The 20,968-nt window shown below is 56.9% G+C and overlaps 1 protein-coding gene across 7 annotated transcripts in view; it reads right to left on the bottom strand.

Moving 5' to 3' along the window:
* Positions 1–20,968, bottom strand: part of ZMIZ1 (zinc finger MIZ-type containing 1) — a 234,010-nt gene that overhangs the window by 90,709 nt on the left and 122,333 nt on the right. For all 7 annotated transcript variants that reach the window (XM_035022764.1, XM_035022735.1, XM_035022751.1 and 4 more), the window contains 3 exons: positions 17,769–17,877; positions 11,668–11,781; positions 4,210–4,315 (listed from right to left, as the gene is read on the bottom strand). In XM_035022764.1, coding sequence (XP_034878655.1) covers positions 4,210–4,315; positions 11,668–11,781; positions 17,769–17,828 — 280 coding nt within the window. In that variant the 5' untranslated portion in view covers positions 17,829–17,877. The remainder of the gene's footprint in view (positions 1–4,209; positions 4,316–11,667; positions 11,782–17,768; positions 17,878–20,968) is intronic.

The raw sequence follows: 20,968 nt of genomic DNA, 5'->3' as shown, positions 1-20,968 counted from the left end.
CAGATACATATCTCCAACAGACACACACACACACAGACATGTGTCCCTATAGACCCACAGACACACACATGCACACTCACCACACACACGCTTACCACCACGCACAGATACATGCCCCCAGACACTGATATGTAACCCCAACAGAAACACACACACACACGCTCACCACCAGACACATATCCCCAACAGACACACATGTTCACCACCACACACAGACACATACGCACACATACATGTAGCCCCTACAGACACACAAGCACACAGGTATGCTCACTACCACACACACACACACACATATACACAGACACGTATGCCCCCCAGACACAGATGCACACACAGACATACACGCACATCACACAGGGAGAAAGTCTGAGGGGCAGCAGCGAAGGGAAGGACAGACAGAGACAGACGTAGGACATCAGAACGCTCAGAGAGAAAGGGGACGGAGAGATTAGGAGGGTGAAAACTGCACAAGCCAGTCAGACACAATGGGAGCCCGGGGAGAGACGGAGAGGAGGGCAAGAGGTAGCGTGGGCTGGCTGCAGGAGCTCTATGGACAGAGCAGGTTCTAGAACTGCAGAGGCCTGGCCTGAAGAGGCTGGGGCAGGCCTGGCTGTGGCCAGCGTGGCCATCGCACACACACCTGAGGCCACAGGGACGCTCAGAGCTGCACCCAGAGGTGGGGTTACCACAGGTCGTGCACCACCCACAGAGCCTCAGGGAAATGGAGCAGTGGGAGACAACCTTGCTGGAGCAGGAAAAGCCTTAGAGAGGAACTGTGCGTGTGTGTGTGTGTGTGTGTGTGTGTGTGTGTAGGGGGTGGGGAGCAGGGGGAAGGCAGAGCAGAGCAGAGGAGGAGGGCTGGAGAGTACTATTTCCTTGGCACCACTGGGCCTCAGGTATTGGCGGGTCCCCTCGCTTCCACGATTAGGGAATCTCACTGATCCTCACAGGCAGCCTGTGAGGGAGGCATATAGGCCCTCTTTATAGATGAGGCCACGGCTCTGGGAGGCGGGCAACGTGGCAGAGACGGGAGGCCGTGTTGGAGCTGCCTCTGGAACCCGGGGTCGCTGCTCAGCTCCCTGCGGCCTCCACCCCTCGCATGGGCAGCCTGGCAGACCCTCTATGCTGACAATGGAAGCAGCAGCGGAAGCCTTCGCCCTCAGGCTGGTGGCCTGCCTTCCCAGAGGAGGGGTCCAGCAGGGGCCCTGCTGGGAACCTGAGCCCTGAGGCCCCGACTTCTCCAGGAGGTGGTTAGTCACGGCTGTTGGTGCCGACAGCGGTTTGACTCCGAAGAAGGGAATTAAAGCAATAGCAAAGCCACAGGCATTGCTGGGCCTCTGGCCTCAGTATTCTCGGCTGCAGAACGGGTATGCTGAGGCCTCACCTCAGGGTCTATCATGTGACTTAACTGACAGATCCAATGCCTGGAAAAGGGCTCGATAAACTGTAAAGAGCTGTGCACAATTGGGAGTGCAAACAGAGGGAAGAACAAAGCCCTCGTTTCAGGAGGAGCGATGCTGGAAGTACCACTTAGCCGAGGGCAGGGCCATCCTAGAGTGACTTGAGTGAAGTAAAGGGCTCTCCCAGGTGGAGGAGTGGCCTCCGAAGTTGAGGTCCAGAGTCAACTGTGATGGAGTGGCCAGAGACTGGGCCTGGAGCCAGGAGGCCATGGGTTGAAGTCCCATTTATGAGCTGTGTGACCACAGGTAAGTCACAAATCTCTCTGAGCTTCAATGTCCTCCCCCATAAATGGAGACAATACCCGGTGTCTCACAGAGTTGAGCATTGCAGCAAAGTATAAGAGAGCACCTGGCACATACCAGCAGGGGCCCGAGAGACCCCCGAGGAAGGGCTACACAGGGACCTGAGTCTTTCCTCCACAACAAGGGAGCAGCTGGGTCTTCTGGGACAACCCACTCTCCTGTTTTCCTCCTCCCCGCCTACCCCCCACCGGCAACACTTTCCCTGTCTTGGTGTTGCCTCTTACATAGCGTTTGGAGTCATCCCTTTCTCTCCACTCTATTCCACAGGAAGCGGAACCTTCCTGGTCCAGCCACCACCATCCTGATGTCCCCAGCAATCTGCCAACCCGCTCCCTGCATCTACACTGCCCCCTCCCCCCTGTGCAATCTGTTCTTCCTTTGGAGCCAGAGCTATCTGTGCCAAAGGAGAATTTAGCCATGTCCTTATCATCCTCAGTACAAAAACCACAACCCTCAAGACAGGCCCCATGTGTCTTTCTAACTGCTGTTGACTCCTGCCTCCGGGCTCTGGAACTACGGCCCTTGGTTTGGTTCTGCCACAAAGCCACGCTTCCTTCTACCTCAGGACCTTCGTTCAGGCTGCTCTCTTTACCTGGGAAGAAGCTCTTCCTTTTTTTCTTTACCTATGCAACCCTTCTCAATCTCTGGGCCTCAGGGAAGCCTTCCCCCACCCCCGGGTGGTCTCATAGCATCCCTGACTTTACCTTCATGGAACTTACCACAGCTTGAATTTACACACACCCACGCACACATGCACACCCACATATACCTATGATTATTTGATGTCTTTCTTTTCTTCTAGACCGGGGTTGGGGAAACCAGAGCCAATCACCTGATTTCATAAGTGAGGTTTTATTGGAGTGAGCCATACTCATTTGTTTACATACTGTCTATGTTGCTTTTGGATAGCCTGCAAAGCCTAAACTATTTACTCTCTGGCTCTTCATGGACGTTTGCTGACCGCTTGCTCTAGACTCTACGTTTCCCGAGGTGGGACCACGTCGGTCGCATCCTTCATCAGAACCCAGACCTGGCCAGGTGCCCGCATGGACCAGGCGCTCAACAGAGATACAGAGATGTTTCTTGGATAAGTAGCAATTTTTACCTTGTCAAAATTGTATCGACTTAAGTTATTATTAAAACTGCAGATTCCATTAGGAATAGACACCACTTATGAGATTCCCAGACCATTTTCTGGCCAGCAGCTCAATACGAGAGTGCCATCCCAACGTGGGCTGGCACGGCAAGGAGCTCAGAGATAGCTGCCACTGCCCACACCTTCTGCAAAGCACCCACAGTCCGCGTGCACGGTCTGCAAACACACACAGGGAGGAGCACGAACCCGCGCTCGAGAGATTGTAGGTTGAGCGGGTTTATGGAAATACACCGTGAGATGTCTCTTAAACATTTTCATGAAGGCTGTTTCTAGATCTACTCCAAAGAACTGATTGACGGATTCAGAGAAAACGTCTGTTTTATTGTTATACAAAGGCAATAATTGATTTTCTTTTCTTTTTCAATGAATTACTCGAACATAAAAATATGTTAACAACCTCTAGACACTGCGCTTGGCACTGCACATATATCTAGAACGGACAGTGACCCCTGCAGGGTAAGTCTCATTGTCATTCCTGCCTTCCCAAGGGGATAAACTGAAGCTCCGAGGCCACACGCTCAGCAAGTGATAGGACCTGCCTGTCCCAGGTCTGTCGGAGTGAGAGCTTACACCGTGCCCCCAGCTTATGCAAGGTAATGGGGATGATGGGAAATGTAAAACTGCATCTTTGGTGTGCTTAAAGCCCTCATGCACAGAATGCTGCCGGCCCCATCTGTGGTCTCGGTTGAACCCGGGGGCAGGAGGTCCCACGCAATGACAAAGTGGCGACGGAGAATACTATGCAGAGAATACGATGCTTTTAGAACCCTGCATGTACCAATTTGCATTTATTTTGTGTTTTATTTTAAATGCAGATGTTTTGAATGCACACAGGGTTAGGAATGTCCACTCTGGCGTATGGGCCTGGGCTCAAACCCCAGCTCTGCCACTTTCCAGCTGTGTGGCCGAGAAACCTCTTCAGCTTCTCTGAGCCTCAGTTTCCTCATCTGCCAAATGGGGATGATCGCAGGGCTAATGCCAAGGGGTCATTATGGAGATGAAATGAGATGATGCATGTCTCCCTTTAGCCTGTCGGGGGATGGTGTGCTTGGGCCCCTCGCTGGCCCCGAGGCCCCCCCCGCAGGAGAGAACACTGCCTGAGAGGAGGGACAAGCCTCAGCCGCGGGCTGCACAGTCCGCTGGACAAGCTGCTGCTCCTTGCAGGCTCACACCACACCCAGCGGAACCAAGGCACCAGCTGGCAGGGGTGGCGTGCCGCCCTGGGTTCGAATCCGCTTACACTCCCACCTCCCCGTGACATCTGTGGAACCCCCAGCCATCACCTACCCGCAGACTTGGGAGTGAACTTGTCTCGGTTCGCAGCACACACTGCCAGCAGTCTGTAACCGAGGTCCAGGTCAAACCCTTGCTGAGCTGCCACCCGACTGACCACCTGCCAGCAAGAGAGAAAGGAAGGGCAGGGTGAGTCACGGCCAGCACCAGGCCTCCGAGCCCAGAGTGACGGATGTGTCCATCTAGCAGGCGAGGCAGGTGAGGCGGGCAGGCTAAGGCAGGTCCCCAAGATCAGGCAAACTGTGCCTTGCTCAGTCACTCCATAAACACTGACAAGTCCCTCCTCCATGCCAGGCCCTGGGAGCCTGGTGCCTGCCCTCAGGGGTTGCTTGTCCACTGGTGGGCCTAACCCCGAAGCCCAGGCCCTGCGGCTTTCAAGGACTCGATGTGGCCACATTCCAGAAGGTGCTGTACCACCGTGTCTTGGATGGCTACAGGCCAGGCCTCTATTCCCCCCCCGCCACCCCAGGCAGCTCCCCAAACTCCCTTCTAAGTCCCGGCCCCGGGAAGTCTCCCACACCTAGCACCTCTCTCCATCCCCACCCCGAGCTCCTGCACCCACCTTCGTGGGTGCTTGCTGCCCTCACCATTCCAGGCATGGTGCCCACCCAGCGGCACTGGTCCCTCCTAAGTCAAAACCTGTGCCTAAGGGGAAGCACGGATTTAGGACACACTGCTCCACGGAGCTGCAGCTTGGAGCTGCCGGACGGACTGCTAAGGCTTTTCCAGATGGACATGCCTACGCTCCTCAGTGCTCAGCTCTGCGCCAGGCACCCTGCAGCTTCTCAGACCTGGGCCCAGAGACCGCAGGGCCCTCACGCTCAGCCTGGGGTCTGTCTCCAGCGCTGAGCACCTGCTCGGCACACAGGAGGCTTCCATCAGAGTGTCGAGGGAAGCTTGCTAGCAGCTGTGTGTCTGGAGCCCCGAGGCCCCTCCCTTCTCCTTGAGAACCTCTGAAGTGTGGGCCAGAAGGGGGAGAGGAGAGGGACTGGGAGGGCTGTCAGTCCCTGGGGCAGTGTGGGGCAGGGTGCTCTTGGGGGCCCCCCAAATGGCTCCACAGGCTCACACCCATCAGGCTCCACTCCTTCCTCGCCCACTCCCAGCTGTCCTGCCACGGCCAGACCTGCTCCCTCCTGCCCGCCTCCCTCAGGGACAGCAGCAAAATTAGGTTTCCTTATGAAGGAGGAAGGACCTTGGGAAACGGAGTCGGCGCAGGAAGCAGCGGGAGCGGCTACAGCTGAGTGGGAAAGGAGTGCTCCCAGATGTGGCAGCTCGCTCTTTTGAGAGAGGGAAGACTCCGTCAGCAGGCCCCTAGACACCACCTGTTCCAGAGGCGCTCGGAGGCCCTCAGAGAGCCTCAGGCTGCCATGGGGTTTGGCCCAGCCCCTGCGACCATCAGAGTAGGTTCCCCGTTATCTGCTTTGTATTTAAGGGTTCGTTACAAGGGCTCTAAGGCTAAAAAGGGTGGGGAAAGCGCTAATCTAGGCCAACCCTGTCATTTAAAAAGTATGAACATTTAAGGCCTGGACAGAGTGAGCCTGATGAACCAGGGAGGAGCCAGTGGACGCCCTCTTCCCAGGGCCACCACCACCTTTTGGAATGGGGTGTCGTTCCTCCCCCCCACCCCCACCTCCTGGGAACTCCCAGGGCAGGGAGGAAAAAGAACCTCTCGGGTTTGAATGTTTGCTCAGCTTCTCTGCTGCCAACAGGAGCCCCTGATGCAGAGCTCCTCTGTTCCTCCAGGCCTCTTTTCCATGGGCTCTATTTGCCCCTAACCGTGGTTCTTATGGTACCCCCTGTCCCTACACACACACCCTGATCCAGAGGCTCTGGGCCACCTCAGGGCAGGGCATTCTCACTGTTTTTTTCACTGTCCAAGCAGAAAAACCAAGGCCACTAGCTCTCTGTGGCCTGTTGAACATTTCAGGTCTGGAGACCAGCACCTCCATTTAGCAGGTGAGGCAGGTGAAACGGGCAGGCTAAGGCAGGTCCCCAAGATCAGGCAGAGCTGGGACTCAACACAGTAGGCCCAGAAGAGTCACTTCAGCTTAGATGTTGACTATCGTGGCCTTTTCTTTGGCAGAGTCTTGAGGTGGATGTGAGTGAGCACAGACAATTTGTTTGGACTAGTGCATCAGTGAGGCTGCTGTTGGTGGGAAATGTTGATGGAGGCAAATAGCATAATGAGAATGCTGGCTGCCCGGTAGGAGGGCTAAGTGAAAGCTTTGTAAGCAGTGAAGTGCCGAATTCTCACAACAGCTCCACGAGGTGATATTATTATCTGTTTTACAGAGGAGGAAACTGAGTATGGATATGAGACAAAGGTTATGAGTCTTGTCCATGATAGAGCCTGGATGCGATCCCAGGCAGTCAGGCTGCAACATCTGGGCTCTTTCCATGAGAGGATCTCTTTTTCAGCCCACAAAGGGTTAAGGCCTTACTCCCAACTGCCCGGAGAAGCCTCAGGCCCTGTGTTGAGGGCAGGAAGGCAAAGGTCCCTCTGTTTGGCCAATACTGGCTAATCCTGTTGCTCTGGTTTAAAAACACACACACAACAAAAAAACCAGCTAAATTGAGCAACAGGGGCCTGGTGCTGGTATAAGGGCTGTCCTGCAGGCCTGGGAATGTCTGCTTGTCACCAAATCCCCTGAGCCTTAGTGTTCAGAAGGGACACTGGCAACAGCCAGCTTTCACCAAGCCCAGAGAGGGCAGGGCCTTGCTGAAGGTCAGCACAGCGCAGTGTGGCTAAGCTGGACCCCGAGGCCCTTGAGGCCTTAGGTACATGAGGACCCCCTGGAAAGTCCTGTGAGATGGGTCTGCCTGACAGTGGTGGGGAGGGTGGACTTAGCTGAGTAGCTGGTTGTGTTTCAGAGGGCTGCTCCCCTCTCTGTGGGCATGGCACCCCCAGTGAGGGTCCTGTGTGTGGGTGGGCCGGGAAGACCCCTCCTCTACAAAGGCCTGCGGGGAGCGGCAGCCCCGCTGCTGCCCTCTGCTGGCTGCCCGGGCCCAGCCGGCTCCTGGCACTCAGAGACCTAGCCCTCCGGGGCCCAGGGGGACGGACCTACAGGTCAGGGAGTCCAGCCCCTCGTGCCAGAGAGGGAAACTGAAGCCCAGAGATGACAGAGGCCGTGTGCTCAAGGTCAGGCGGCCAGTTAGCCCCATCAAGGGGGTGTCTTGCCTTGAAAAGCGGTGAGCCTCCTGGCTACAAAGCAGGACAAGCTGTCTGGGGGATGCTAGAGAAGGGATTTCGGTTCCAGGCATGGGGCTGGACTTTGACATCCTCTGAGGGAGTTAGGGGAAGCGGAGGCATGCCGACCTGCACTCCAATTCTGCCCCCCCCCCGTACTGTGCAACCTAAGGCAAGTTACTTAACCTCTCTGAGCCTCAGTTTCCCCATCTATGACATGCCCTCTCCTTGCAAGGATGAGAGCTCAGGACCAGGCACACAGCTTTGTGAACACACCCTGACAGCTTCAGCAGTGAATTCTCTGCCGCTGTGGGAAAGTTCTCCCTGGAGAGATGGGGGGGCCCTGCTGTTAGGCTAGCTGGCCTCTGTTTCCCTCTGCCACCTCCTCTCCTTCCTATCTCCCTTCTCCCATTCTCTGGCCTTCTCCTTTCTGTGCCTAGAGCGTATCAACCATACTCCACCTTAGGGGAGGAAGGAATGAGTCCAGAGAGGCCTGATTTTGAGGGGGATCCTCAGCCAGGGGGCTCAGCCTTGCTGCTAGGGGAGGGGCTGGGAAGTGAGCCGCCAGCACGGTCAGGAAAAACCTGGTCTGAGGAGCAAGTGGTGACGAGGGCTCACACCCTCACCCCTTGGGAGGGGCCCCAGGGCTCCCACACTTCTGCATCATGGGAGTCAGAGGGCCTGAAGGGGAGTGTGGGGCAGGGGCACTGCCAGCCATTCTTTACCCCAGGGCCCAGGCGCAGTACAACGAAAATGGGCCTGCTTGAGGCTAAGTGGCTTTTAATTTCTATCCTCCAAGTAAGCCGGGTCCAGAGGAGTTCATTCCCAGGGGTCGCCCAGGGGACTGCTGTAACCGGGAGCACTTCAACCTGCCACCTGCATGGGGAGTGTTGGCGGGGAGCTCAGCAGCTTTGCCCTGCTTAGGCCCCTGGGGATCTCTGACCTCCTGCATCCCCTCCCTTCCCACGGGACATGGCTGGGGCTGAGGATGTGCAGGGGGACAGAGGACCAGCCGCAGGGCCTTGGGGGCTCAGGAGTACCAGCCTGGGACTGTAGCGAGCTGCTCCCCCTTTCTGTTGTCTTGTTCGTAAAGCAGAAGTGACGATCCCTTCCCTGCCTGGCCTGCAAGGTCTTCATAAGGATGCAAGGAGACGGGGCCCAGGAAAGTGCCTCGGGTACCAAGGGGGTCTGCTATGATCTCCCCATTCTCTGCACTTCCCTGCTGCTGGTTCTACTGAGCTCCAAGGGACAGTCAAACTCAACATCTCTGCCACTGTGGCAGGTGAACCAAAGGCCCGTTTCTGGCTAAGCAGCAGGCCAGAAAGGTGGGGGTCGAAGCCCACCATTCAAGCAAGTTTGTGCCTTAAGCTGGCTTGCGATGAGGAGAGACCCAGAAGAGCCGGCACTGAGCCTTTGTCCACACCGTTGTCCCTGCCCCAGAAGCCACGGCCTCCCTGCTGTCTAGTCAGATCCTACAGGCTCCTCCCTGGGCTCCCTTCAGGAAGACCTCCAAAATCCCTCTAGCCTATCCTACTAGGATGCTCCCCTTCAGAGCTCCTGTCCTCACGTAAATCATAGCCTATCGCTCACCTGCTTAAGATCCTTCAAGGCCTCCCCATCACCCTTCAGATAATATCTAAGCTCCTCTCCCCTCAGCCTGCAGGTCCTGCGTTGCCTTGATTCTGCTTCCTTCTTTAACCTCATCTTGGATCCTTTCCCTCTCCTGTGCTCCAGCCATCTGAGACTTTTCCTTCCTTCCTTCCTCCCTTCCTTCCTCCCTCCCTCCCTCCCTCCCTCCCTCCCTCCCTCCCTTCCTTCCTTCCTCCCTTCCTTCTTCTCTTTTTTCTTTCCTTCTTTCTTTCTCTCTCTCGCTCTTTCAAGATTTATTTATTTGAGAGAGAGAGCGCGAGAGAGTATGCAGGAGTAGGGGAAGGGGCAGAGAGAGAGAGAATATCCAAGCAGACTCCCTCTGAGCCCAGAACCCAACGTAGGGGCTCAATCTTACGAGCCATGAGATCAGGACCTGAGCCAAGGACGCTTCACTGACTGAGCCACCCAGGTGCCCCCTGAGCCGTCTTTCTGTTCCTTGAACAAATCAAGCCTCAGGGCCTTTGCACTAGCAGTTCACTCTGCCTGGAGCACCCTCCCCTCTCCTGGCTGACTTCTTGCCATTCTGGTCTCAGCTGGGGGTTACCCCCTCAGGCGGCTTCTCCTGAGCAGCACCCCCCCGCCACGGGGCACTGGCCTATGTCCTTATTTACTCCTTTAGTGTTTAGGGTCCGCCTCCCCCATCCCCCACTGGAACGTACACTGTTGAGAGAGGTCCACTGTGCTTGTTGCTCTGCCTCTGGTGAGCACAGGGCCTCAGTGAAGGTTTGTCAACTGAATAAATGAGTGACAGGGCTGGAGCAGGCACAGTCACTGGTCAGCTCGTGCCCCCATCATGCCCATCCAGCCTGCCCAGGGCCATCGTCTGATTCAGCTCTGAATCCCCACCTCCCGGGCAGGGCCAGGCTCGGGCAGGGTGCTGGGGGACTGTGGCGGCCAGTCTGGCCACACCTCGTGGTGGTCCCCACCTCCTACTTGACTTATGGCTGCCGGCAGCTAGGATGGAAGCTGGGGGGGGCTCTGGGAACATCTGTCCTTGCCCAGGGGGCTTAGCCTGAACCAGGATCCCTGCAAAGAGGATTACGGGAGCCGGTAGAGGGAGGGGAGCCCAGCGGGCTGGAGGAGGAGGAGGGTGGGGCAGTGCAGGCAGCACTTGATTTGGCCTGGTGGTTCCAAGGGAGCCAGACGGCATTGGCCTCAAACAAATGGGGTAGCCCTGAGGGTCTCGGCTGCACCCCTGGCCAACATCCCTACGGGCCAGGAGCATTTCCTCTAGAGGCAGTGGGGTCTTGGCTATGTGGCCTTGGGAAGCCCTCCCAGCAAGCCTCAGTTTTCTCCTCTTTAAAATGGGGATGATGGCAGGGCCAGCCTCATGGAGTGTGAGGAGTCAGTGAGAAGGTGTGTGCCGGCCCAGCTCAGTGGCAGGCACAGAAGGGGTGCTCTGTAAGGATGGCCCACGATCTTGTCAATCCTCTTGCTCCAGGCCAGGGCCACGCTGGGCCTTTCGCCTCCCTCCTATCTGGAGCTTCTCAGAGAACATGGCGCCCCCGCACTTTACCTATTGTTCCTTCCCAGCCAGGCATCCACCTGGGCCCCTCCTCCCCAGCCTTGGGCTAGCTGGGCTCTGCAGCAATCTGTTTACCCATGTCCTCTTCCAAGCTGACTCAGGGCCTTCTGAGCAGCTGTCCTCGCTGGCCACCAAGTCTCCCTCAAGCTCACGTGGCTGGGGTCATTCACAAGCCGCGAGCTCCTTCTGCGCGGCGGTCGGCCGGCAAGCTCCGAGGCTTGGCAGATGATGTCACAAGCTCTGGCCCTGGCCCTTGCCCAGCCCGCATCCCAGGCCCTCACCGAGCTGAGTGAACTTCGGCTCTCTGGGCTCTATTGTCCATCTGGGCCTTTGCACATGCTGTTCCAAGCGCCTAGAGCGTGCTTACTCTGCCCAGCTGCTGGGGGGAACCCCGGTGGAGGTGTCTGGGGCTCCTTCCCTCGGGTCTTCCCGCCAGCCTCCCCACCTCCTGGGCCATCAGCGCATCCCTGCTCGCTGCTGCTTTCCCCTTGCACACAGCTCTTGGGCCACTCTCTCCACATCAGGGCTCCCCCACTAAAGAGGGACTCGGGCTTGGCCAAGTCTTATTCTGTGGTTTCCTAGGACTGAGCTGAGGGGATCAGATGTGACAAATGAGGGCTCAATCAGCGTTTATTTAGATAGATGGATGGCTATAAGAGGAGCTCAAGAGATGCTTCTATGAATGGACAGAAGGATGGATGACTGTAAAAAGCTCACTAGATGTTTGCCCAACTGGATGAATGAACGACTGGATAAAAGAATGGCTAAAAACGCTCCATGACTCTGTTTTGCTTAGGGTGGAACATTTACCCTCATCAGACGTGGAACTCCCCCCCAGGCAGGCCCCGTGCTTTCCCATAGAGTGTGGGGAGCCCACCTCATCCTGAGGGCTGTCTTCCCATCAGACCGGTTTCCCTGAAGGTGTATGTTGGGGGGCGGCACAAGGAGAAGGGTTGTCCCCTCCAGCACTGGTGTCTTTCTATCTCTCATCCTCTGTTGTCTGGGGCCTCTCTGACCCCTGGACAGGCACACGAGCCCCTGGGGCATCCTCCCGGGCTCCAGTGCAGGTGGGGGGGGCATGAAGACTCACCGTCAAACAGCCCATCAGGCTCTGCTCGAAGGGCCGCTGGAAGGCTCGAGGGTCTCCACACCAGTCCAGCAGCTCCGTGGCGGCATTGTGGAAGTTGGCAGGGTTCTGTAAGTGCTGTGGGAGAGGGAAGGAGGCAGTGTGAAGCTCCAGCAACAAGGCCAGCAGGGTAGCATGTGGGTCTGGGGCGGCGAAGACCCCAGGCCTCACTGGGGATGAAACTCGAAGAAAGGGGGGATAGGATTAAGGAGGCTTCTCAAACAACCTGTCATTCATTTTTCCCTGTGCATCCCTCCCACCCAATCCCTGCAGGATGGGGATTAGTAGCCCCATTGCAAAGACAGGAAAACCAAGGTCTAGAGAAAGACAATAATATTAAAGTGTTTTCTGGATGCTGGCTGTGGGGGCAGGTAAACTCTGCAGAGTTCAGGAGGGTGGCCTATGGCCTCCATCCTTGGGGGCTGGCTCTCCCCAAGCCAGGGCAGGCTAGCCCTGGAGATTCCTTTTTGATGAAGGCCTCTCCCACTAACCACCACCACCAACACAGCCCAGGTCTGGAAGCCCACGAGCTCTGGCTTCAGAGAAAACTCAGCCATGGCCAAATAGGGCAGGGGTCAGGTGGGTTAGAAAGAGGTCTCCGGGCCAAACCCAGCTTGGGAGTTGAACTATAAGCATGCTGTGCCCAGGATATTCTCACTCCAGGGTCTGGCATATGTGGCTTAGCTCCCCAAAATCAGATTTCGCAGGCCCGGTCTGGCTAGGCTTGGGGGCTGTTGGCATTGTCGGGAGGGGTCCACGCCTGAGCTCAAGCCCCTTCCAGTCAGGGGATCTGAGTCAGCAGACACTGAATCCTGGGGCCAAGGCTTCTAGATCCTGCTTCAGACCCAGGCCACAGGGCTACCAGGGTGGGCGGGGGTGGCTTCCTTCTCTAACACCTGCCCAGGTCTTCCCAGGTCCCGATGAGTTAGACCTTAGCCCAGGGGATGAGTGACTCCCCGAGGGTCACACAGCTGCTTAGGGGCAGAGCAGGAATTTCAGCAATGGGTGTCACGAGCGTGGGTCCTCCAGCGGGACACCTAGGGTGTGTCTGCAAGGGTCGTAAGCCAGCTGCAAAGGGGCTGGTGGGACCTTCTAAGGCCCCTGTTGCTTTGGTGCTGGGAGAGAAAGGAATAGTAGCTTCCCCTGGGGCGGGCACTCTATTCCAAACTGCAGCGCAAGTCTGCCTTGGAGCCAAGGCGGGGAGGGGTCTTAGTAGCCGCCAGGTTCCGGAATTAGGAAGGAATGGAATGTACAGTGGCACTGAGCCCCTGTGGGGCAGGACCCCGGGGGCTCCCTCTGCCTTTGCCTCCTGCTAGCTGCTAACCCAGGGCAGTCCCTCACCTTCCCAAACCTCAGTTGTCCCATCTATAAAAGGGGGATGACCGCTCATGCCTTGGTGGTGGGACTTTTTATTTCTTTTGTGTAGGGTTTCATGACTATTCTTACAACGTGGGTCGTGCAAGAAAGATTTAAAAATGGATGGAAGACAGTGAAATGAATTAGAATATGGTGCCTCTACGGGAGGAAGTGGTGAAGGCGAGAAGGAGGGCAAGCGAGCAGCGGTACAGCCCTCTGTCACGGGGCCGGGGAGACAAGATGAGGCTCCTGCAGCCCCTGGCAGGGCGCCTGGCACGTGGGGTGCTCCCACGTGGGGCTGCCCTTGGCCCTGACTCTGGCTCCCGGAGGCTCCCCTGGAAGCACAGCTGCACTCGGCCCTGGCTCACATAGGCTCTTTCTGCAAAGGCAGAGCTCCCTGCACTTGATGCGTAGGAGATGGGAGGAGCCTCCACATGGAGGACAGGGCCCTTTTAGAGGGCAGCAGGGGGTCCTTACCTCTGCCTCCAGTGCTCACTCTCTAACATGGGCCCCTTCCGAGGCCGGAGGGGGGCCATCCGGGCTGCACGTGGAAAGCCATGCAAATCGGCTAATTCCCTGTCCGGCGGCCTCTCTCGGCTAACTGAGTTATTTCGTTTATTTACGTGATGTCACACCCAATTAGCAGGGTCAGCAGCCACCACATGCTGCTCTCAGAGCTGCCTGCCCATAGCACCCTCACCCTTGGCAACCCCTTTGGGGCTCCGGGCTCACAAGTGGCCTCTGAGGCCCGTCTCGGGGTCCCAGTTTTGTTCTGGTCCCCGAGCACGCAGCCTTCCATATGATGCTCAGCCCACCTCCACGCTTCTCCACCCTTACGCAAGCCAGCTCATGTGGCCTTCAGCTTGGGCTCTGGGTGGTCACCACTGGGCGTGACTCATTGGTAGAAAGAACACAGGTGTCCCGTTCAGTGGTTGCTGCTCGGCGGCTCTGTGGCCTTGGCCAAGCCCCCACCCCTCTCTGTGCTGTTGTTTCCTGTTTCGACTATGAGGTCCCTGGGCTGCACAGAAGCGGGTGACCTGGATCAAACCCCATCTCAGCCACTGAGCCCCACGGTTCTGGGCGTGTTCCTGAGCTTCAGGCCCCTCACTGATAAAATGGGGTGCTGACAGCCTGCAGGGCTGCCACACAGCTTAGGAACAATTTAAATCATGCCGTCCCCATGTGAGAGTCGGTGCCAGGTAAAGACTGCGACTGCTCTGACCTCTGTATAGTTTCTTCTCTCCTAGGAGCTTCTGGAGGGTAGAAATAGTGCCCTGTTCACCTCTGGAACTCACGGCCAGGCCCGCACCGAAACGGGTGGTGAGCCATTAACTGTCCAAAGGATGGTCCATCTGTGGTGTAGGCTGGCAACCTGGCCACTTCAGAACAGGTCCCTCGTGGCATGTGGAGTGGCCAGGGCTGGATGGGGGAGCTTGGCCAGGCTTGGATGGTCTGGGGATGGGAGCACAGATCTGAATCATAGGCAAAAGCTTCCCTGGGTGTGGCCGTTACTGGATACTAATGCCTGAACTCCCACCAGACAGTCTGCCTGTCTCCACAATTCCTAGGAAGATCTGGGTTATATCCACTGGCCACTGAGTCTGTTGGGGCAGGATTAGGGGACACCAAAGCCTAGACCTGTTGGATTGGCTACCCAGAGCAAGTGATGACTGCATCTTCTTATTAGTCCATCTATGAACAAAACAACCTGTCCATCCAATGAATCAGTCCATCCATCCATCCATCCATCCATTCCCTTGTCCATCTACCCATTCGACCATTCACTAATTTATTCATTTCCCATCCATCCATTCATCTACCTACCTGTCTATCCATCCAAAAGTTATCCAACCTCCTGTCCATCCATTCATCCATCCATGTGTCCATCCATCATCTGTATCTACCTGCCTAACTGCGCATCCCTATGTCCATCCATCCACCCTTCTGCTCATTCCCTTTGCTAGCCATCGATCAGTTCACCCCTCCCCTGCTCCCCCTCTACTTATGTGGGCCCTGGCCTGGGGCTGCGCTAGGCTCTGCTGACTTTGAGATGAATATAGCACATCCTCTGCCCCCAAGGAACTCAGTCTGGGGGGAGGCCTGATATGTGCCCCACAGGGCCGATGGCTCAAGGGAGAAAGAGCAGGGTGGGTGAGGCAGCTGGGTGCCCAGGAAGCAGTGGGGCTCAGAGATGGGGGGTACAGGTGCTCAGAAGGGCCCGTGGGGCTGGGGGAGGCTGCTGTGCAGGAATTAGCCAATTTGTGTGGCTTTGAACGTGCAGCCCAGATATGTGTGTGACCTCTGAGTGGGGCCCATTGTAGAGAGGGCACTGGTTCTCCCAGCACTTGGGGCTGAGATGGGGGAAAGGCAGGTGAGCCAGAGGCCTGGAGGGAAGAGAGGTAGCAGGGTGCTTGGGGGATGGCCAGTGTGAGCAATGGCTAGAACCAGGGTGGGGTGGGTGTGTGTGTGGGGGTAGCTATGCTTAGAAGTGAGGCAGAACTGGGAGTCCGAGGCTGCAAAGCCCCGATGAGGCCCAGCCAATGCATCTGTCATCCTCAGAGCATGCAGACCTGCTCGCCTTTCTCTTCTGATTAGGAGAGAGGACGTCTGAGAATCAGCAGTCTTCAGCCAGACGCGCCGCCCTCTGGGGCAGTCGTGGAGCAGAGAGACGTCAAGTACTGAGCTGTGTCTGACCGGAGGTGTGGAGGGGGATGTGGGGGGTGTCAGGAGCTCTGGATGGTCCAGGGGGGCATCTGGACAGCCTGCTCACTCTCACAAATGCATCTGGGTCTGGCCCTAGCGCAGAGCTCTGGGCGTGTAGGTGTGTGTGTGCATGTGTGTGTGCATGCACATGCATGGGACGGCAGGCTGGCGGGGAGGGCAGCTGAGGAGATCCCTGGCCTTCCAGCTGCCCTGCACACACCGGCTGGGCGTCCCTTATGATGCTATTCTACAGACCGAGTGGGGTGAAGTGGCGGCTTAATCAGGGTCAGGTAGCTAGCAAGTGGTGGAACGGGGGCTTGGACTGGCTGACTGGTCAATCTGAGCCCTGGGGGCCATGCTCTGAGGGGGTAAAGGGCACCCTGATTTCTGGGCATGCAGAGCCACCCATGGGAGAAAGGTCAGGTCGTGAGCAGGTCTCAGGAGGAGCCGCATGCCTGTCACTAGGAGGGGCTCCTGCCGGGTGGCAAGACTGTGCTGTTGGGGGTGGGGACCACTGACAGCAGATCCCTCAGGGCTGGGAGAAGCTGGGCCACAGGCTGAGCTGGGAGAGGGCCTGCAGAGCCCCAGGGAGGAGGCGAGTGCAGGGCTGGAGGGAGGGCACCGTCTGGCTTCTATTCTGTGCCCGTGAGCAGAGGTGTAATTGGCGTTTTGGGGGAGCTGTTGGGGCTGGGTTCAATCTGTAACAAGTCTTCTTCAATTTCCTCTCCTCAGACCCTGCCCAGGCTTCCGAGAGAGCTCCACTTGATATTTATGAGAGGACACACGCCCTCGTTCCTGAGGACCGGCCTCAGCTCCACTGGGCCCTAGCGCTCAGGGAGGGCAGGCTGCCGGGGGGTGGGGAGGGCTGGGGGCTCTGCCCCCCAAGGGTCCTGAGGCCAGCGGCCCATGCTAGTGACCCAGGGGCCTCACCCCAGCGCTTGCCTCCCTGCTGCTGAGGCACTGAGGACAACAGCCCCTGCCACCCTGTGACAGCCTGGACCCTTGTGATGGGTGGGGAAACTGAGGCTCAGAGAAACAAAGCCTGAGACCACGTGGGCATGTGGAGGCATGAGGATTTGGGCTCAAGTCTCTCTCACGTCAAAGCCCATGCCCCTTCTACCATATTGCTCCCTCCGGGAGTACAATAACACTCAGGAGTCTGCATAGACCCTGCCATGCAGGGCTGCAAGGAGGTTGCGCCCAGAGGGCGGCGCACCACTCCTGGTCAACACTGGGGGGCGCCCGCCAACCCTGGCTCAACGAGGCTGCTTAAAGTGGGGAGGGGGGTTGCTCTGAGCCCACCTGGAACATGCCCCACCTCTGAACAATCCAGAGAGGATGCTGGCAAGCAGATGGCCTCTTGAACGTGGCGTGAGCCTGGGCAGGAGGGGGAGCTTGCCGTCCTCAGGGATGAGGCGCCCCCCTCCACCCCAGCACAAGTGAAGCTGGGCTGTGTGACTTCAGCTGACTCCCTTCTCTTCTCCGTGCCTCAGTTTCCTTTTCTGTAAGATGATCTCATTTCCCAGAACTCTTCCTTTTCTGTTTGTTTATAGAGAACCACGGAAGCAGAGGGGCGGGGAGCTTAGGTCTGGGAAGGGGACTAAGCACTTTATTCCATCTTCACAGCAGCCCAGCTGACACAGCAGAGCCCAGAGAGGGCATGAGGCTGGCCCCACATCACACAGCTGGGAAGAGAAGAGGAGGGGAGGGCAGGGGAGGGGACGGGAGGGGAGGGGAGGAGATGAGGAGGGACAGGGCAGGGCTGGCATATGGATCCTGGTGTGTGATGTCAGTGTTAGGCCTGTCTATGCAGCCACGTTCTCACGGGGTGGTCAGAGAGACCCGGGCAGTCAGCCCTGGCCTGCCACCACCACCCAGCACCCGAGAGGCCCAGCTCCATAGCTGGGCCAGCACCCCTCCCGCTCGGCCTGCCTTGCCGGCCCTGCCCTCGCCAGCTGGGCCAGGCTGGGCAGGGGAGGAGGCGCAAGCGCGGGCCACACACCCACCTGCTTGATGCACTGTAGTCGGTCATTGGTCTGTTGGATGTGCCTGTCCATAGAATTCATTCTGCCCGTTTCACTGGGTTCTACCCGAGAGCCATGAACGTTGTCCAGCCTGTGAAGACAGAAGACGGTGGGTGTAAGTAACTGGGGTTGCACCAGGCCTGACAGCCTGACAGCCACCCTCCGGCCCCAGCACCGACCTGCTGGCCCCAGTGGCTCCCAGCAGGCTCTGGGCTCCTTTGTGAGCTGTGGTAGCCTCCGTCCCAGCCAGCCCTGCGCTGGAGGGAGGAACTTCGGCCACAGCTGCCCGGCCCACGGGGAAGCCCATCTGGACTGAGGGCAGGAGGTGCTCCTGGGTGTTCTCTGTGGATGACTCATGTCAGCACTGGGTACGCATGTCCGCCATGGAACATGAAACAGCACACCTGGGCACCCACATTTCTACACACGTGTGTGGGAGTTGGGGGTGCTGGTGGGGACGGCAACCCCACCTTCAGATTCCCAGGTCAGGACTTAGCTACCTACGTGGCTCTGTGTGCGTGTGTGTGTGTGCACCCACATGTGTAGGGGTCTTCCCATGAGGCCCTCACCGCGTGTGTGGTGTAAGTAAGTGCACAACGTGCCCCCCACCCCAAGCCCCATGCTTTCGAGTTCTTCACGCTACGAACCCCAATTCCATTCTTCCCTTGCCTTCCTGGGAAAGAAGGGCAGGTGTAAGCGCCACCCCTCTCCAAGACGAGGAAACTGAGGCTCAGAGGGGGACAGGAGTTACCCACAGTGGCACAGGGAGCCAGTATCAGAGCCCAAGCCAGGAACTAGGGCTCTGGCTGCCAGCTCGTGGCTCAGAGGGCAGGGTCCACAGATGTCACGGCCACCAGGCTCACTTCCTGAAGAGCCGTGGGCCTCGGGAACTCTAACATGAATGTGACTTCCTCCTGGAGCATGAAGCTAAGTGGAGGAAGCCCCCTCAGCTCCAGAAAGCCCCCAGAGTCCCCAGGCCTCCCCAGAGAGGCCACAATGGCAAAGGCAGAGATGGAGAGAGAGAGAGAGAAAGCTGGAGACAGAGGAGTCCACCCACTGCTCAGTGGTTCAGGTCCTTGGGCCAAAGCAGAAGCCTGCCCATGGCCGCTGGGTTTGCTCTCCCATAACCCAGTGGGCATTTCAGGCTACAGACACAGGGTGCTAGACAGAGGCCTATGGCCCCCGGCCTTCTCCGCTCTCCTGTGGCACTGCCCTCCGGAAGTCCCCTCATCTGCCGTGTCACCAAAGGTCCCATTTACCAGGCACTTTCTGTATTCTCTCCTTTACTTTTCACGCCCACTCTGTAAGACTAGAATTACCTCCATTTTACAGACAAGGAAACTGAGGTCTGAGATCTGACAGCAGCCAAGTCCCCACCGCTAGTAGGAGCCTGTCTGAGTCCATGTCCTGGCTCTTTGCCCCCCGCGCGAACACCCTGGCTGAGGGAACTACCAGCAGAGCATGCCTGGCCCAATCTTGGGAAGAAAGGCCTGGTTGTACTTCCAAGGAGCTCTTTACTACCCAGCTCCTTGAAAGCACTTCCTATCGTCCCATTTGTATTGAAAAGGCAACTCATTTGCGTGGTTCAAAAATCAAAGTCCAGTGATGTGCTGGCCTTGTCCCCAGCCCCCAGATGGCCTTCCTGGGAGGACCAGGGTCACCAGTCTCCTGAGGGTCTCATCTTAGAGAAGCAAAGATCTATGGGTACCATCCCCTGTCACCCCTTAAAAAAAAACAAACCACATAAAATGATAGCATTCTAATACACACTACTTGGACCTTGCTTTTCTCCTCTTAATCATATCTCAAAGTTTATTCCACATCAAGATATAAAGAGCCTTTTCATTTTTTAATAGCTGCACAGTATTCCTAGGCACTGATGAATCATTGATCCAACCAAATTCTGAATGTCCACCCCTGCTAGGCCCTGCTCTAAGGCCTGAGGCCCTTCTGCTCAGAGGGCTCATGCTCCAGACAGAGTGATGAAGCCTGAAGCCGTCTCCAAATTCATACTGCAAACAGGATTGCAAGAGCACCTTTTTATATTGGCCACATCATCCACGTGTGAATTAATCTAGAGAGCATATTCTTAGAAGTGGAGTTTCTGGGTCATTTGGGCATTTGTACTTTTGATAAATGCTTTCCGGGTTCACTCTACCTTGGAGTTCTCCCACAAAAAGGTAAAAGTAGGGGTAGTGCCCCACATTTATTTTTTTCTGCCCTCCAACATCCCTCTATTGACCCCGCTGATCACATGTTTATACACCCAAGTAGTCAACTTCTCCATCCATCATTTATTCATCTAAATGCCTGCCTGTCCATCTGTCTATCCATCCACCTATCCATGCATCCATCCAAACACCTCTAGTCTCCACCTGCCCACACATGCATGCTTCCAACTCACCCGGTAAATACTTTACAATATCTATACGGTGCGGGGTCCTATGCCAGATCTATGAGCCATGGAGATATGGTCCATGGTCCAAGCCAGTATTCACTCTATGTGACCCAGTAGTGACTATTCGTTGAGCTTCTCCTGTAAGTCAGGTGCTGGTCCAGGCACTGGGCATAGAGACATCGTTACTATATTCCCACTTTACAAATGAGGAAACTGAGGCTCAGAGGTTTTAGTAGCAGCCAGCTCTAGAATCCTGGCTTTCCCATCACAACCTAAACTTCGGTGCAGCTAGTGGGGAGGGGCCAGGGGTCCCCACTGAAGATTGCTGTGGTGTGGTAGGCATGTGTCACGGTAGAAGTGTCGCTCCCCTTGCTACCCTTCTAGGTCCCCCAGGCAGGGGCTGAGTTTCTCCTCCTGGGTTTACGTGTACAGAGTCCCAGCCAGCGCTCACTCCTAGAGGGCTCCTGGGGCCAGGGACAAACCATGGTGCCCAGCCGGCCAGCAGGGGGCGCTGTTGATGAAGCTAAGTACCCAGAGGGCTGGAAACCAGCACTGTGGGGCTCTCTCTTTAGGGCCCTCCTTCTCCGCAGTGAGTACCTAAGTGCCCCAAACAGAGAGGTTTTAAGCAGACTTCTCTGGCTTTCTAGGCCCTGGATTCCCCATTTGTAGAGCAGGATGGTGAGTGGGGATTAGGCGGCCTCACAAGACTCTTATCTCTAGGTAGACTTTTCCCAGGATGGACACAGCATTTTTATCTAGGGTCAGAGCCCTAGTGGGGCCTTGA

Source organism: Mirounga leonina, unplaced genomic scaffold (assembly GCF_011800145.1).
Source record: "Mirounga leonina isolate KUSES-001 unplaced genomic scaffold, KU_Mleo_1.0 Mir_114, whole genome shotgun sequence".
Taxonomy (NCBI): domain Eukaryota; kingdom Metazoa; phylum Chordata; class Mammalia; order Carnivora; family Phocidae; genus Mirounga; species Mirounga leonina.
This window is presented reverse-complemented; position numbering and strand designations above follow the sequence as displayed.